The sequence below is a fragment of the Nasonia vitripennis genome, chromosome 4, assembly GCF_009193385.2.
Source record: "Nasonia vitripennis strain AsymCx chromosome 4, Nvit_psr_1.1, whole genome shotgun sequence".
NCBI lineage: Eukaryota > Metazoa > Arthropoda > Insecta > Hymenoptera > Pteromalidae > Nasonia > Nasonia vitripennis.
Window position 1 is genome coordinate 28,645,946 of NC_045760.1, and position 18,204 is coordinate 28,664,149.

The 18,204-nt window shown below is 39.8% G+C and overlaps 1 protein-coding gene and 1 long non-coding RNA gene across 4 annotated transcripts; one reads left to right on the forward strand and one right to left on the reverse strand.

Moving 5' to 3' along the window:
* The first annotated feature begins 4 nt into the window (after positions 1-4).
* LOC116417432 lies at positions 5-5,256 on the forward strand. The gene is made up of 3 exons (XR_004227692.1): positions 5-3,932; positions 4,359-4,593; positions 4,891-5,256. It is a non-coding gene; the product is annotated as an uncharacterized LOC116417432 (long non-coding RNA).
* A 2,939-nt stretch (positions 5,257-8,195) lies between these two features.
* On the reverse strand, positions 8,196-17,423 carry LOC100123757. Of its 3 annotated transcripts, none has more exons than XM_031930448.2 (7): positions 17,156-17,423; positions 16,832-17,049; positions 14,518-15,166; positions 14,026-14,316; positions 12,043-12,670; positions 11,514-11,975; positions 8,196-11,103 (listed from the first exon to the last, which is right to left on the reverse strand). In XM_031930448.2, exons 2-7 carry the CDS (start codon positions 16,954-16,956, stop codon positions 9,017-9,019), a joined length of 4,242 nt encoding a protein of 1,413 aa, XP_031786308.1. In that variant the 5' UTR covers positions 16,957-17,049; positions 17,156-17,423; the 3' UTR covers positions 8,196-9,016. The 3 variants fall into 3 exon arrangements, with proteins under 3 accessions (XP_031786308.1, XP_031786309.1, XP_001607463.4); XM_031930449.2 differs by having other exon boundaries at positions 16,832-17,044; positions 17,156-17,403; XM_001607413.6 differs by lacking the exons at positions 16,832-17,049; positions 17,156-17,423 and adding an exon at positions 15,853-16,567.
* Between the last annotated feature and the right edge of the window lie 781 nt (positions 17,424-18,204).

The following is an 18,204-nucleotide window of genomic DNA, read 5'->3' on the forward strand; positions in this document are numbered from 1 at the left end:
ACCAATGAATGTTGATATAGCTTTATGAAATCGTGACCAATACAATAATAAAAGACACTCTGTGTGAGGAAACTTCGGAAATACTTCAAAGTCGACCTGCAGATCTGCGCTAGAACTGTAGTAAAAAATTTTCTTATTTTACAATTTTACTGGCAAAAAAATAGTATTTTTTGAACATTTATTTAGGTAAAAATTTAAAACAGCTGATAGTGGACCATCTGATAGCAAAACTAAAATCAAGGATAGTAAGTGCCGTATATTTGCGACGTTAGAACAATTTTAAAAAATTTAGATCGTAAATAAATTATTGTATACGTGACGCACGACTTCCCTATCAAGTCCTGAATCTGGTGAATGATAGATAATTTCTAGATGAACGAACATTTTAATATTTACGTTGACGAAATTTTCGAGTTTAAATGGGCTCACTCAACTAAGTCATACGGTTCCAGAACTTAATGCCGTTAAATCACTTTGCAAACCTCTCAAGGCCCTGGTCATACCACAGAATAGAGTTAAGCTATTAGACTACCAGGATGCTTGTAACAGTATGTGACTATTGTGGTTTTTGCTTTGGTATGTATAATTTCGTACACGGCATTAGTTTGAAAAAAATTACCACAGAAATCAAAGGTAAAGTTGAAATGAAGTTTTATTGAAAAATCGCACAGTCTAGTCTAATGTCTAATGTCACAACGCTTATACGAATATATACCTTTTCTCCTTGCCAAATGCATTTTTTACATAAACTTGCCTCCAACTACTTTTTCACGAATTCTCATGGCAATAAGGCGGTCAGGACGATAAGTGAATAATTCTTACATTCCACGCTCTTTTGATTTTCGCTGATGTAAAGGTAACTTGATGTTGACGCTAGAAAAACATATGCGTATGCATAGGATGTTTAGTTGTATTGAATATTCATTCATAGTTCAATTTTTTCAAGAAATCGCACGTTTTGCATTTTCGAGAACGTTGTTGTTAGAAAAGTGCAAACGGTGCACTTTGTCTCCCTCCCACATTGACCTCATTATTATTCTGCGAGAGTCGCGTATCCGATTTTATATCGTAACGCTATCTAGAGCAAAAAGGATAAACCTGCGAAGATTTCTATGCCTATCTAAATTGTCATCTCCTATACACCGAAATCAACTTCATCTCTATAGATGGCACTTCATATCAAAAATAAAAAGTACCTAGTGATTTCAAAACAAAATATATGACATAAAGTCGCAGAGAATCAAGTTTCAAAAGATTCCCAACACCGAACTCGAAAAAAAAATTCGAAAGGAATCACGTCATCAAATACGCGCCTGTAGCTCCAATCGGCGCCGTATTGTAATAAATACGAGAAGGAAAATTGAATTGGTCCCTTCGTTGCGCGCTTTCATTTTTCCAGCCGTTTCAGGCCCTGCTGCGCAGCCACAAAGACTACCAATACTCGTAGCAGACCTTCCCACGCCTCTGGATTCACGAGACCTTTCGCGTCTTCAACTCGTCGACGATCAGTAAGTTCTTCGCTTCCTTTCTTGCCCACTCGAAGCTCAGACACGTCCGTTCTCGCCGTCTCCCTCTACTTTCCTTCTAGCACGAGCGACAAATGCAAGGGATGGAAAATGTTTCTCTTCGTCTCTCTTTCAGAGAATCGAAAAGTGTATTTGCAGAAATTTACGAGCTTTTTCGGCTGGAAGCGGATTAAAATTATACAGCTTTAACAGGTTTTAATAAAATATCGGCGAGCGTACGACCGTTGGCCTGCATCGTCGTAATGGAAATCCGTCGCAGGTGAAAAGAGCACTAACAAAGGATTATTCTTGTTTTTTTTTGCCTTTCAAAGGGACAGAGAATGGTTTGTTTTCCCTCATTGAACCGACAGGTCTCTCCCTCGGTCGATACGTTGAATCAACATTTTACGAGCTTTGTCGCACGGGATAAAGGTGTCCGATTTTTGGTAAGTAACTTTAGATCTTTTTGAACTCTGAAGCTTGCTGCTGTTGAAAAAATAATTAGCCGGCGGGCTGAAGCAAGCCCGAGAATTAAAAACAGGAAACGACGAGCTTGCCTTTGTCCGTTATCTAATTTAATTTTATGGCTAATTATACTCCCGCGTATTGATTTAAAATGTTTGTTCGCTTCGTGAAAAATTCGTCAATGGATATTCGGAAAGGAATGTGTTTGTGTACGCATTCCAGCGCAACGAATTAAAGTCCATGTATTCATATGACAAAGCGATCAAAGAGCAAAAACGTAAAGTGTACGAATCGCAGAACAAACGAGCATTGAAAGTTGCTGATTTCCATTTCAAACCCGATAACCAGCAATTGCATTGGGTAAAAGGAAGAATGCTATACATCGATGAAAGCCAATACCCACAAAATCGATTGCAATTCTCTCATAACGATTTATTTTTCCAACGATATTAATTACTGATGCAACCGCTCCTGTTTGTCCATATCAGTACACGACGAAGAAAAAAAGCCTTTCCATTCATAATTGAGTATCTTCATACCACAAGATTTTCCGCAGATGATTATGCGAGACACATACATAATACAGACGCGAGTCAGGAGTAAGCAAAGAAGCGATGCGTTAAATCTATGATTTCCTTGAGCGTTTACACGCCGTAGGGGCGGACGCGATGTGTGGGAAAACGGTCGAACTCCTCAGCGATGTTTGCGGTGAGAATAAAGGGCGTAATCATATGGCACACGAGAAAGATACGTCACCGTTGCTATCATTGCGGCTATCTTATTTTTCTTAAGGTCGCAAATCGACCTCATATCATATCGATTTTCCATCTCCTTTGTATATGTTAATTCAAGTTAAGAATATTTATCATCAAAAGTATCCAAATAAAAGTATAATAACGACTAAACGTTTGCCCAACCAGGGAGCAACAAGCTCATGGTCAAAATCAGCAAGCATCCAAGTCGAGATTTCGAAGCATTATCACCTGCCAGAATTCAACGAAGCATCTGCTACTTGACGGGCGTTGAAAACAAGCCTTCAAGCTTTCCCTTCAATGACACTCGAATCGTCGAGGAGCAGTTCCTCGAAATCGTGAACAACGTTTTGAGCACCGAGGAAGTCGCTATAGTTTGTACAAAACCGACGAGCTCGAGGATGTAAGTTTCTACCGGTGCTCATAATGCGTCACTAATTTTCTTCGAGGCAAATGTACTATGCTGCCGACCTGATGCTCTCGTTAGTAGCAATAATCTCGAGAAACTTGATCGACGTGTAGTCGAGCTGTCGATCGGAACTCCAGATACTCACAGCAACCACTTACATATACCCTCTAGCATTTTAATCAAACTACAAATTAACGTTTTGCCACCAGGGAAAAAGTGAACGAGATGGCGGTGGAGCTCGCAGCTACACAGTAACGGGTCCAGTGCTCGACGGCCGAGTGCGAGGAGTACCTCGTGAGCATCGTAAGTCAGAGGCGCGACGCCGATGAGACGCAGAAGCTCGGCGAGGTCGGTGAGGATAGTCGAGGAGTACAAGGTCTGCAAGAGGCTCGAGGAGATTGACCGAGCCAACATGGCCACCGACTTCTTTTTTCCTCCTCTTTGCAAGATTCACTGCGCCGGCCTGAGTTTGTACAAGCTTATAGGATGTAAGCTCTTGGTGTTGTTGTGTGAAAAAGAATTATCTCGTTTCGAACTCACTTTGAAAATTATGGTGGAACTTCTTAAATTATACTTGATCGTGTAAGCTTTGGAAAAAAAGATAAAAAATAGTGAGTTCGATTAAAAGAATAAACTTAGCTATGGAATCCACCGGAGGCGGCGCAGGCATCAACACACAGGAGAAGGAGCTGCTTAGGCTGAGTCGAGCTTGCGATTGCAAAAGTTGCAGAAGGAGTTGGAGCGACTGCAGAAAGTGTACGACGCAAAGATGAAGAAAAAAAAGAATACTTAATTAGCCTGGTCAGTGCTTGCTGCCCTTTTCCCCGTCACTATACCATTGCTCCTTTTCTTCCCTTTTCACGAGCTCCGGCTCTTATATACTCTCTCGCTTTTCTCTTATTACATACCTCCTTTGCACTTTCTTTCCATTTTTTCGTATTTATGCCAAGGAAAGCTTGCGAATCTCCTTCCACGAACACTCGATCATTCGCAACTTTCCGCCTGTACTTTGAAGTTATTTCTCCCTCCGCATAATTATTTCTTATCCAATGTATAATGCTGGCAGTTGTATAATAACTTGATAATTAATTATCAGAGTAAGAATAAAGTTTCTTTTCGCGTGGATTGAGAACAGCCGGTGATTAAAAATATAAAAATTCAACGTTCATATATAAATAACATCATTTTCGTTAAATATGATGTGTTGAAAATTATAAATTTTCTCAGGTCAAACAAAACACATGTAGGAGGAGTTATTGAAGTTAAAGTTGGAATGTACTGCTACGTTAGTGAAAGGTCTCTTTGATGGAAAGTGCACCAGATGCAGGGAGAGTAGTGTTCGGGAACTCAACGGATTGTTCGATTCGTTGCCGAACGATTGCCTGATTGCTACCGCCTACATCTCCTACCTGGAAGCCTTTATTTCTAATTACAGGGATGAGCTCGCATCTGGACTGACGAGGTACTGGTCAAATGGAATAGTTCGAAAACGGTATCTAGAAAGTTACAGTTTTTGTGAATTTTGAAACATATATGAGAACGTTCGAATTTATTCAATTCGTATAGCAAAACTTGACAGATAAGAACTTCGATCTCATAATCAATTTACCTATAAAATCTTCGAGAAAAAAGTTTGCGAATTTCTTATGCATATCAGCAATAAAAAAGATTGCAAAAAGTTCGACTACCTTGTTTATTCTCCAATACGTGCTGGTTGTTAGTCCTCCTTTTTCATTTCCATGTTAATTTTTCGTTACAGGGTTTACCGTGAAGAAAATCGACATCGATGTTAGTTACTTTACACCAAACTTGGGACCGGACCAAAGTTTATCTCTCATGCTCGCGAGAACCGTTTTCTCACGAATATCTCACGTGCTGCGCACACATGCAAAAAAGGCGATAATATCCTTCTCTTGCGAAAAACTTTGTAAGCTCTTTCTCTTCTTTTGCACTTGTACGAAGGTTTCGAGAAAGAGATTCGAAATTCGAATCGATGAATAAGAATCAATAGAAATAACAAGATTGTGTTTAAAATATTAATTGAATTGTTTTCAATTTTTGTCGTAATTAAAATATTCCTGGCGTATGTGCTAAGAAATAAATTTATTGCAAACCATAAATTTTTAACAACAAATTTTAAAGGTAGGTGTGGTAATATTTTACAATACCATCAAGCCTACAAGTCAGTGAGATTTTTTATTTTATTTTAAGCATACAAGAAATTGAGTGCAACTCTGTACAAACCAACATTAAAAACCACTTTCATTTCAACACAGTGGTGCTCCTGAAGTAACGATCAAAAGTGAGATCCATTGAAAGTGAAGTTTAAAATTATATCTATATTTATTCTTTGTTTCTTGAAAGATATTGGAATAAATTGCGAAAAGTCTAAACGATGCCCTGAAACATAAACGACTTGGTACAGGTAATAGTTTGTTCTGATCTAAAATATTAGTAAATATGTTACCTGATTATTTATTTTTAAATTTTTTACATTTTTCAATAATAATTTTCGCCAGAAATATAAGTGTTGATAATACGTGACCAATAAATAGCGCATAAAACAATTTTACCGCGAGAGGCTGCTCATTCTTAGTTGTATCAGTAATTTGATTTTCAGCAATATCTGTATGATACAAAAATCTAGAATCAACTGATGCTATTGTCTGATTATTTTTCAACGCGAAATTTCTAAAGTTTTCTTCTAACCATTTGATAGGAATTCCGGATTCTATAATTCTTTGAATAATTTTAGAAATTTTTTTTGCATATGGTGAATATCTTGCAACTGGAAAACGGAGTATAATATTCATTAAATTCTCTCTGACCATACTTATAATCCATCCATCTTGAGGTTTGGAGTAGTTTTGGATTATCTCATCAAGCATAATATTGTCAATAATGCATGCGTTGACTTTGTTATCATCTTTAGTCATCATATCCAAACATTTCTGTTCATATGGTATTACTGTGATGTTTATAGATGTCATAGTCTTAGCTGTTTTAAGGATATCATGAGTTCTTTTTTCCATGGTAATATGAATACCTGAGTCAATAACATCTTGCACAGTATGAAATACTTGATATTGTTTTCGATTAATGATTACATTAATCATATATTCAAGAACTTCGGCTGAGAATACTGCGGATATGACAATAAGAAATACATACAATATTCTTTCTCTTAATTTTTGGGGTTCTACGGGTGTTGACAGTCCGATTACAATCATTGCAATATTGTACGCAGATGTGTATTGACCTTCAGATCCAAGTAGACGCAGAGAATATTTCGTAATGATTATAATAACTAAGATAACGCCAACACAGAGTATCAAGTTCCTTGGATATTGTACTGTATCATATCCATATTGTTTTACGAGTAAATGCGAACTTTCATGGAGATAAGAAATACCCTGATAACCGTGAGCTGAAAACGAACGAAAACTGTTCATGCAAAAATCAAATTTATTCAATGTTAAAGCGTCAGACATCTCTATATGGAACGTATGATGTGATAGCTCGCTTCTTAAAGTTGTATTTATGGTAGAATTTAAGGTTTGAGCTACTGTTTCGATCAACATATACTCCGTGACAGCGAACGCTCGAGAAAAAATCTCTCGTTTCACACTTTTGTTCACGGTTGTATACTCGTGCGGAAAGACGCCTATATGTGTTTCTCTTCGAATAGCTTTAAACATATGTCCATGTAAGTTTCTCAATTTCTGATTAAAAAATTTACGAATTTCAAATAGAGATACTACTTCATAAGAGTCGTTGAACGGATTGTACTGGTGACCAAAGACATTCTCCTCTGTTGTAGATAGCGATGTATTTAATTGTTTGCTGCAATTACTTGTTTGCTTAATTACTTCTATTACTGTTACATGTAAATAGTATTCTGTTGACCATACATGTTTCAAAAAGTGTTGTATATTAAATTCATTGTTTCTATTAATAAAAAAAACCAGTATGTGGAGGGTAGGTGCCCTTGATCCTGCGAAATCTCTCAAAAAATTTAAATTTTCTATTAGAGCAAGGTTATGGATGTCAAAATTATTGTAAGCATCCGCGAACATTATATAAATTGTATAACTATTTTCTATATTTAAATCTAACGTTTCATCTAAGTTTTTTGATGCATTTTTAAAATAAACCACGCAAGATCGGAATTCAGCTATCACTTTTTGCATTATTAACCAAGACACAGAAGAAATCTTGTTTGGTGATGATACTAAAAATGTTGCATGCTGCACATTTATGTCGCTGATCAGACTATCAACAACGTGATCTATCCAATTTCGCCGGTCTAGACTCACCGCAGATATTACAAGAAAAGTTATAAGAATGTATATCAATCGTAACATCATAACTTTAATATCTATAAATGTCACTGTCCACACTGTAATAGCTAAGCTGTGTCAGCATGTGCAGGGCAAAAAGCTAACTGAACTCACTTGAAATACAATCTAATACATGTGGCACTGACAGAGCCATGGAAGGACACGAAAATGTCGCTCTAATAAAAAGTTAATGAATTTTTAAACTTGGCACATTTTTTTTTTTTTTTTAATCAGTGGAAAAGATAAAAAAAGAACATTTTTAAGTGATTTTAAATTCTGTTTTTCTACTAAATCGCAGAAAATCTAATCCAGAAATTCCCGTACACAAATTACAATAGATGAGCTGTACCTAGCAATTAGTTTTATTTCCTTGTTGATTAGTCAGAAAGATTAACAAAATACTTTTACTTATTTATCTTTACATTTACCTTTACCTCTACTATGCTTTATTTAAAATTTTTTTTATTTATATGGAATTGCAAGTTTTCTCGTTACTGCTATCTACAACACATCACTAAGGCAGCCCCACCTACGTTGATCTAAATGCTGGTTCATACAGTGCTACTTTCTGGACCAAACATGGTAGAACTTCATCCTTGTTACGTAATGTACAATGCTGTCTGGCTACTGTAATTTCTCTAGTGCTTTCTGTTTGTTTTAGTAATTTCGTCTATGTAATTTTTATCTTCCATAGTAGTTTATATTAAAATAAGATTCTACAATCATACATTTATTAGATTTTATTCATTACAAAATTCATCATACATTTCATATCAAGAATTACACATTGTTGTTATTCTTGGATATTCAATAAAATTCTTAAAAATGATATTTGTTCAGCATTACTTATTCTATGTCATTGAAAACTATACCTACAATTGTCAAATACTCTATGGTTATTTAATTATAAAAATATAAGGTTTATAAAGCATTTGAGAAGTTTTTTTTGTGAGAATTCGTGGCTCAGTATTCAAAATGAATTAGCGCTCATGAAATCGTAAAAATTATTTATTCTTTATTACCTAAGAGATTATGTTGATACTAGACCTTCATCCATCTGGTCGAGATATTTTAAGAGCTGACAAAAGCTTATCCAAAACATCAATTAAATATTAGATACAATAATAAAGCACGTATCATACAGAATTTGTGATACAATAATCACGCAATAATTTAGATAGTCAAAAAAAGTATTCTGCAATAATTTGTCAGTCAATTTTTAAGCTTACAGTATAACAGGAAGCTAGTTTTTCAATAATTCTTTGCACCTTAACATTTATTATATACTAATAGTCTTTACTCCTAGTCTATTGCTATAATTCATTTTCTTATTGACTGATTGAATTACTTATAAAATTATAAAAATAAATATAACCCTTATAAGAGACAGAAGATTAACATATTTTTTTTTAATTAAACGACAATATAATTACAAACGCATTTAATTGTAACGATGCCTGATATATTTTTTTATTCCTCTACAAATTAACTCTTAAAATTATCGTAACCAAATTCAAATTTTTTTTATCGTTAGTTTAATAAAACTTACGTTTCCGACCAACGTACTAGAATGATAGTACTCACAAACAAAATACTAATTTGCAACTGACATTTCGTACTACCTAACGTACTTTGAAAAGTGGACGCAGAACTCGTTGCGGAGAGTTTCGCGTTGCTTACCATCATAACTTCCGTGGCCATCTTCGTTTTCTCCAGCCATTCAGTTTTAATCGCCATCAAATCTTCTCGCATTTGAGCGTACCTAGTTTTTATGTAACTGTTGTAATTCAGCCATGCGGGATCTCCAGCAGGCGGCATGTTGCCGAGAATATCGTCCAGAGTATCTTCTATTGTACTATTAACGCGCTCCTTGAAATCAGCCAAATCGCTGCTCAGTACCTGCATTAATTTTATGAGAGGTGGATGTTCCTGCATTTTTGCAAGTTGATTTTTAAAACCCATTAAAGTTTTATTCAAAGCCACTTTAAAAGCTGGCCATCTCGTGTCTCCCGGTGGTGTGATCGCCACTTCAGCAATCAGTTTATCGAGTGTACTGTTTATCTGATTCTTCCATTCTGCCCAGTCGAATGTCACGTCGCTCTCTGTGACCAAATCAGGTTTCGCGAGTTCCGTTTTTTTGATCTCAGCGAACTCACCTTTTATCTTGGTCGTCATTGCTTTTATTTGTTTTTTATAAGCAAGCCAATCACTCACGGGACTATCGATCGGTGGTTTGTTTTTTACAGTCGTCAGTAGATCGGTAAGTATCTTATTCACATCCACCGCGTTTTCGCTTAGCTTGACCTTGGTTTTAGGTTTTCCCTTTGCGTATGTATTAGCGGTTTTATTTTTCAGGTCGGTGAAAACTTTGATCAGTTTTTTACTGTAAGCTACCCAATCCGCTTGCGGACTACCTGCCGCCGGTTTGCTCGCTTTGATATCCGCGACGATCTCCGCTATCGTTTTGTTGGCATTACTGTCTTCAGCATCAGCTGGAACATTCGTATCATCTTTCGATTTAGCTTCGTCGTTACTTTCACTCGAAAACGTCGTTGAGTTCAGTTTCATCAAAAATTCGTCCGTTAACCGGTCCAAAGTGTTGTTCACGTCTTTCTGAAAAGCGTTCCAGTCCCAATCAGCCGGAACGTTATCTAGAGGTGGCTTCTTAGATTCGATGAATTGTTTCAAGATCTCACTGAGGTCATCTTTCAATGCAGCCCAGTCAAATGTAGACTGATTACCAGACGCCCCCAATTTCTCAACTGGCGTCACAGGTTTCGGATGGAGACCTTTGAACTTGTTTTTGAAACCAGCCAGCGTGTCGTTTATCTTCTTCTTGAAAGCGAACCAATCGGCGGGTGTACTCCCGGGCAACGGCTTGCTTCCGTTTATTGAGATAACGACATCCATTATCGTTTTGTTAATGTCGTTTTTAATCGCTGACCAATCGATCGTCGGAATATCGCCGACTTGTTTCAGATTCGGAGTAGACTGCCCTGTTGTTATATCACTAGGTGCGTCCTTCAGGTCTAAAATTTTGAATTTTTTCCGGAAGCCAATTAACGAATCATCGATTTTCTTCCTGTAAATCAACCAGTCAGCGGGTAAGCTTCCCGGAGGAGGTTTATTGGCATAGATGACGTCCATGATATCCTGAACTGTCGCGTTGACTTGACCTTTCAAAGCCATCCAATCGAAACTGTTTGAATCAGCGGCTTCCTTCTCAGCCAGACTCACATTCGTCACTACCTTCGGGTGCAGTGCGGAGAATTTATCCTTCAGATCCATAAACGTCATGTTGATATCCTTCTGGAAGGCCAACCAATCCGTGGGCAAGCTTCCCGGAGGTGGTTTCTTGGCCATGATATTGGAAACTATGTCGATTATGGTTTGATTGACCTCGTTTTTGAATCGAAGCCAGTCTTCTGCCGGAACCGGATACGCCGACAAGGTAAGCAAGGGCCCGTCCGTCTTCCATGCATCGATGGAAGGATTGGGGATATCGTCACAGGAAACGAGCGGATTGTTCGGACCCACGGATTGCATAACGCGAGCTTGTATTTCAGTGATACCGTGAGACGTGTCGCAGATCACGCGAGCGAGCGATGCCTTTCTCAGTTCTCGCAATTGATCTGAAAAAAAAAGATGATTTTTAGAATGATCAAGTTTGGATGAAAAATCAAACGATTTATCGCGTAAGCACTGCCGCTGTGCGGCAAAGAAATACATATTATTGTGTGCAATTCGGACTTTTTTCAGGATATCGACCCGGCGCCGTATAGCACGAGCGGTCCAAGCAGAGAAGCCCAACGAAAAATAGTTCTAGCATAGGTTTTATACCGCTACGTCTATATAGACTCGGAGTGCAGGTTATGATGAGGGAAATGGGAAAGCGCTTATGCGCCACCTATCGCCGCTAGCCGGAGAGTAGTGAGCCGAGAAGTAAAGAGCAAAGGGACATCCTCGTACCCCGACTATCGCAGTGTATCTTTTGAAATAAAAAATAAAACAATGCCAATAATCAGTCGTTTTCACAACAAACCTTCGGTAAACGATCCCGGATGACCCGCATTCTCGTACCAGTAGCTGTCTCCCACTTGCAACTTCTCAAACTGATTAGCGATCAAGCACGTAAAAGTCGGACCTAACAGTCCGTCCCCTTTAGGCCGTTCGGACAGTGCACCCGTGTACAAGTCGATATCGTCGACGTTGTCGTAAAGCTTCGAAATAGCATCCAGTGACTCGGGATCCATGTCATCTTTCAGTTCAGCGAAGCTTAATGGTTTTGGCTGACCGCAATACTCTCTCCATTTGACGTAGCCTGGCAGTCCGTGGTCTCGGCCTCGCTGGATGTTCAAGGACACGAGATCAAGACCGCATCCGACCGTCGTCGTATTGCTCACCGGATCCTCGAAGAGGTGGTCGGTCAGTTGGGAAGTGACGTGGGTCGACGTCTTTTGAATGCTGTTCGAGGTCGCACTTCTTATCGAACTTTCCACGCCGTCTGCAGCAAGAAGAATGAGAAATAGCTCAAAGTAAGAAGCAAGTTTTTTTTTATAAATTCGACGTACCTTCATTGTACAACGAATAAGGGTTGAACAAAAGCTTGTGCAGCTGAATCCAGGACTCGGTTCCCTTTTCCTCGTCGGTCATCTTGATCAATCCCGGAATGAGCGTATGAGCGAATCTGAAAGCCGCAGCGGAGAAGTGATTGGCGATCGCTGGATCTACCTCGTCGTCCTTCTTCTCTCTAAAACCCATGCTCAGCGGTTCCAGCCCACGTTTCTTCATCTCGCTCTCGCCCAAGACGATCGGCAGGAACTCGCGGTAGGCTATGTGTTGAAGCTCAGCCCCGACTATCCTCCTGGACTCCTGGAAGATTTTCTCGTCGTCCCACTGCGGATTGACGTCGGCCAGGTCCTGAGCTATGCGATTGTGCAGTCGTGCCCAGAGCAGATGCATCGTCGTAAGGTGCAGATTCTCGTTGGATCTCTTGTCGCCCGACGCGAAGCAGTATCGACCGCGGGCCGCTTGCATCTGTTTGTTGCAGCCGTCGTTGGGATTCGTGCTTATTGGAAGCAATTCTCGATTGTCCGGGGTGATCTGCATGCGCAGTCGTCCGGACGAAAATTCGCGAAGACCCTCGACCACTTCCATGTCCACGCCGTAGATAACCGAGCCGTCGATGAACGACGTCACCTGTATGGAAACAGAAATAATTACGCGATTGTCGTGTACTGGCGTAATCAGATTCGCGATATTTGATGTTTCGCGCGGATTTCGACGGTGAATCTTTCGGGCTGAAAAATATGCCGTGTTTGCCAGAGGGAAACATGAATAATTCATGGTTTATTACGAAGATGAATCAACTTATAACGCGCTGTCGTCGTTCGCAAACAAATTCGCGCTTCGCCGGGATTCTGCAAGAGTTTGCCTTTCGTGTGTGCATACCCATTTTGCATGCGTAATTGAGATTAAGCTCATCATTAAATTGTATAAATCGAAGGGGAACACAGCGGGCAGTGTGCGCGGATATTCGATAATTCAAATGGAATTTCGATTTTTGATAAATAAATACCAATATACTGTAATTTAAAGAAATAATAATCCCAAAAAACTGTTTTCAAAAGTGAAAACCTTGCCAATAAAAAGACTAATAAACGTAGTGAAATCTCTAAGTATTAAAATGTCAAGTAAATGTTTTTTGCTATACGCATTAAGATATAAAATTAAAGTTAAAATTAGTTTTCCCAAAAATGATATCTTAATGCCTATAGCAAAAAACATTTACTTGACATTTTAATACTTAGAGATTTCACTACGTTTATTAGTCTTTTTATTGGCAAGATTTTCACTTTTGAAAAAAGTTTTTTTAGGAGATTCCACATCTTTTACAAAGCATATCCTCCTTGCTATTGCACTTCATGAAATCTTGATCTATTCGATAGACAATAAGATACTATTCCTTTAGACATTGATCGCATCGCGCAAATAATCGTATAGCATTATTATATGCATATAAGCGCGTGTGTCGCCGAGTAGCAGACGAATGTCGGTAAAGTAGATGAACCACTTTAACCACTGGTGTATAATACCTAATATAATACTCACCGGAAGTCACGTGACCGGAGTAGACGAAAAAAATCGGGAGAGAATGAAAACTCTGAATGAAAAGAAATATACCGAGCAACTTTTCAACTTGCAATATTAAGTTAATAACTTAATATTTTTGGATGAATCTTTTTAATCATGAAAGATTAGATTAATATATTCAAGTAAGGTTAAGAAAACCCAATTTCAAAGTATATAGGGTTGCGCCGTCGACAAATCGTACTTCGTACTTTTTCTTGCCCCAGCGCGGCGCTGTCGCGCCCCTTGATCAAATCTTAAAATTTAACATTTTTCAAAAAGAAAAATAACAACCATACGAAATGTTGTATTCTCAGTGTGCAAGCACTACTCAAAATCTCTAAAGAAAACAAAGTAAAGGCATTAGGCCGTAAGCGCAGTGTCTCAAAGACAAATCCGCATCTACACAAGAACGTGACATTCACCTGATTCAGTTGCTGCCTCGGTCCGATCTTGCACTGCGCCGCAGGAGCTGACCTAACGAATTCCATACACGATAAGCCCAGCGAGTCATAGACCGGATCACCCGGTCCCACTTCGACGTTGAAACACTCCGGATGTCTTACGCCGTCGCTGTTCGGTTCGCAGCACGATAACGAGCTTCCGTTTCTGCCGCGACTGTCCGCGGTGGCTGTTATGTCGTGGTCGAGAAATTGGCCAAATACTGCCAGCATCACTGTGAATGACGGATTCGTACTCGGAGACGGCGGGTGTACCTGGAATATTGTACTTTCTATTAAAACGCAATTAAACTCTAACTACAACAGTCGATAGCCGAGAGCATAGTGCTTTACGTAAAGGATTGCGTACAGTCTAACATGTCTAGTAGCCTTCAATCGTTCGAGATTCCTGATCTCGAAGAAAATTATTACGTAACCTGTCACCGCATTTTCTTCGCAATTTTTTCAAACACTAACCTTGCGTCTAACGAGTCTAGCGGACGGCAAAGGATTGCCATACTTCCCAACCCTTGGTGCAGAGATACCGTCAGCATAATCCGGTGGTAAACTCCTCGCGAAAGGCGTGTACGCCATTCCACGATTCTCCGGATGGTTGCAAGCACCGTCGAACCTCCTGTACTTCGACGGGACACTGGGACAGACTACGTTGTGGTCTCTGGGGCAGACGACCTCGGGAAGCCATCCACCGTCTATGTAACTCCCGAAACTCGACGGTTTGCCCATGAACGACCTGCTGGTTTCGATCTTCTGAGTAGCGGCTATTTCCGCGACGCCGACCAGAGCTAGCCGGTTGGCGACGGAAGTCGTGCTGACGGCCATCTGGTGCCGTGAGTTGGGCGAAGGTGAAGGTAAGGGTTTCGTCACGCTGTCGGCCTGCCAACGAGCTGCCAAGGCTGCGCGACCTGCTCCCACGGCTTCCTTTAGCTCTTCGTCGGTCAGGTTGCTGGCGGGTGGTCCCGACTGTTTTAGAGATGGCCGTTGACCCGTGGACTGTAAACCGCTGACTACCTGGTCCGGGGTTGAAACGTTGGTCTCAGGTGGGAGGACGTCAGGGTGGTTCACCGTGTAGCTGACCGTCACTATCAGTGCCATGATGAAGGTGGCTCTGGAAGTATTTTGATATGATTGAGTAATTTTGAGCCAGAGTAGTCTGCTTATGAATTATTGATAGGGAGGAAAAAGGACTTTTTTTGAAGTGGATAAACAAGTTACGTAAACGGGCGAGTTTACGAAGCTTTATTCTTTTTTTAGCGATGGTGTTTGAAAAATTTTTGTTTTAAAATTGATCGAAGTGGAATGACAAGGTTTCATCACGTAACCGTCGAAATTATAGGCTCTGCGCTCTGCTAATTACTCCGATAGAGGAGTGCGTGAAATCTTGAAATAAATCCTGACTTGATTAGAAAATACACCTGCTCGATGAACTAGCTGTTTTTAAATTGTAAACAAACACAACTGTACATTAGAACCTCATCTCTGATGCATTTTTCATTGCAATCAACAACGAGCTATCATCTCGTTACATAATGAAATACTCATAATATCCACTAATCGACGTTTTCATAGGCAATTCTCCTATACCGCAGTAAAAATGAAATACGTGATAATACCTTTATACACTTCGATACGCCCCAGCCTTTCCGCTTTCGCATATTCTAAACGATAACAGTGCAAAACGTAGATAAGAAGAAAATATAGGTCGACTTGTACAAGCGAATCTCCCATCCACCCACGCCAGAGGAACAATTTATGCAACACCGAAACTTGCCAAAAATTCAAAAAAAAACTCACAATATGGTGACAAACATGATGCATTGCAGTTGGCGCTCCCTCCTACGCCTCGAGTAAAACCGGTAGGTGTCCGGCGTGTAAAAAGGTGCCGCCGGCATCGAGCCGAAACTTTGGCTCGGCCCTGCTAACGGCGTCTTCTCCGTCGACATTATTGTTTTCTCGCGCCTTCCTCTTGGCTCTTAAGCAATAAACGGACAGCATCTACGCGACACTGCGAGATCCGATGCGTCTTGGCAATGTTATAGTTATAACTCCTGGATGTGTGTAATACGTAACGAGACTGTTTTTGTAATTACAGCGTTTCGAGCTGAAAACGCTTTTTACCGTGGTATTGCTTGAATTTTTACTTGATTTATAAACTATATTTTATTTTTAATAACGGTCAAGGGCTAATAGTTAATGTCTCCTTGAATTGAACGAAATGACGCAATGTGGCTGCGATGTGGCGTAGATACGCCCTTTTCTAGTTCATACGACCGAGTTATCGATATTTTTAAATAAATAATTCGAGGATTTGAACTAAATTCAAGAAATCCCACCAGCAACGTATCACACACCCACGCAGTACACGACGAAATAGTCAGACACCAATATATGTACCACGATAAAAACGTTGAATTACGACAAAATAATAAAAACAGCCTTTCTACACACACACAATACAAGCCTACTGTCAGAGAAATGCAGCCCAACAGTTGAGCGCGATGCACCGACTGACCTCGGAGAAAAAGAGCCGCCGGATCTTTAACGGCGCCGGTACACCGCGCGGCTTATGTAACGCCATAAGAGTGTCGCAGCTATGTGTGCACACACCGGCAGGTATATGTACAGTCGGTGGGAGTCGCTAGTACATTACCATGCAATCCTATACGAGCTGTATATAGCACACTCAAAGATGCGTTTTGAGGGAGATTCGCTTTCATTTTTGTTTTATAACGCAGTGCACATCAAACTGAAAAATTTATCTGAAAAAACTTACGCAATAAACGCACAGACGCAGCACTGGCACTGTTGAATTTTCCCTCTGCGATTTCGCATGATCCCGGCGTAGCTGGTGTGCTCCGACGGCCTCGTTAGCAACGTCCTCTCCGTAGGCTGCTCCATACTCGCCTCGTGTAATTGTTGGACTAACGGCTGCGAGATTACCCTCGTGTCCCTTATGCTGATTTTCGCACCACTACATGCACCGAGACTGAACTGAGTTGAAGAAATCGGTTATAGAGATACTTGGTATAAGCGACGCTCTTACGTCTCGGTGCTGATGCTTTGATGGGAGCGATATACGTCATGGTGTGTCGCTTACCTGGACTGTATTCTTATAACTTTTCCTTTGATGACACTTATTTTCTTCACTGACTCATCGTTTCGATTTATTTTTCGCAAAAAATAAAAAATAAATTATTTCAGATTATTCTTACAATCTTATACATTACAGAATTGCACAACGAGGCTTTTTTACTTCGCGTTTCGCCGTGGAAATCCAGTAGAAATTATTCAATCACATTCTATACAATATATGAATTCAGAAAAGACTCGCTAGACTCGATCGGCTGTAAGGTTCAAAGCGTTATGCGCGCCTTCGGCCGAGAGAGAGAGAGAGAGAGAGAGAGAGAGAGAGAGAGAGAGAGAGAGAGAAAGAGAGAGACTGGTTCCGTTACGTAAGCGCGCGTTGCAGACGGAGGGCTAAGGTAATACGAGTAGGTTGCACTTTTATCCTGCGGTACTAGCGAGATGCATTACAATTTTTTTTTTCCTTTTTCACGCACTGGATGCAATATGTGTACCGCAAGCATCGATTCGAGTTCGCTATGCGTTTGTTTGTGAGAACGGGCTAATCAGGAATTGTTATCTTTTCAAAGGTGGGATTGTGGACCTACGTGGTTTTTAAAATAAATTTTTTGTACGAGTTATGGATTTTTCATAATCAAAGTGTGTGGATTGATATCGTGCGCGGGAAAATCGATCCGCCGACAGACGGAAAACGGTCAGTAACCTTCTTCTCGTGTGTAAGGGGATACAGGCGAATAAAGGGCTTCGCTAGTGGGCTTCGGTTAGCACAGACTGTATACGCAAAAAGTTGAATATGCATGGTCCAACATATTATACAAATTCATGAAAATCAAATCAATTTTTAAATCAAGAGTGCTGTTTTCAATTTTTATCTTAAAACATATTATCATCAAGAATTACGCTATGAAATTACGTAAATTCGGTATCTAATTATAGGTGCTCGCGATAACGACAACTGCAAACATAGTCTTAGCATTGGCGAGGCTGTATGAAATCTTTTTTTTCTCTGCAATTAATAATTATTCTAAACTCAAACAAACTATACTTGTCTTCGATATTGTT

Excerpts from the sequence above, each read along its gene's own strand:
- LOC100123757 (XM_001607413.6), bottom strand. The coding sequence starts at position 16,001 with ATGTCGACGGAGAAGACGCCGTTAGCAGGGCCGAGCCAAAGTTTCGGC. Across the intron at positions 15,167-15,852 it reads ATCATGTTTGTCACCATATT|AGCCACCTTCATCATGGCAC; the intron begins GTGAGTTTTTTT and ends AAATACTTCCAG. Across the intron at positions 12,671-14,025 it reads CGAGGCAGCAACTGAATCAG|GTGACGTCGTTCATCGACGG; the intron begins GTGAATGTCACG and ends GTTTCCATACAG.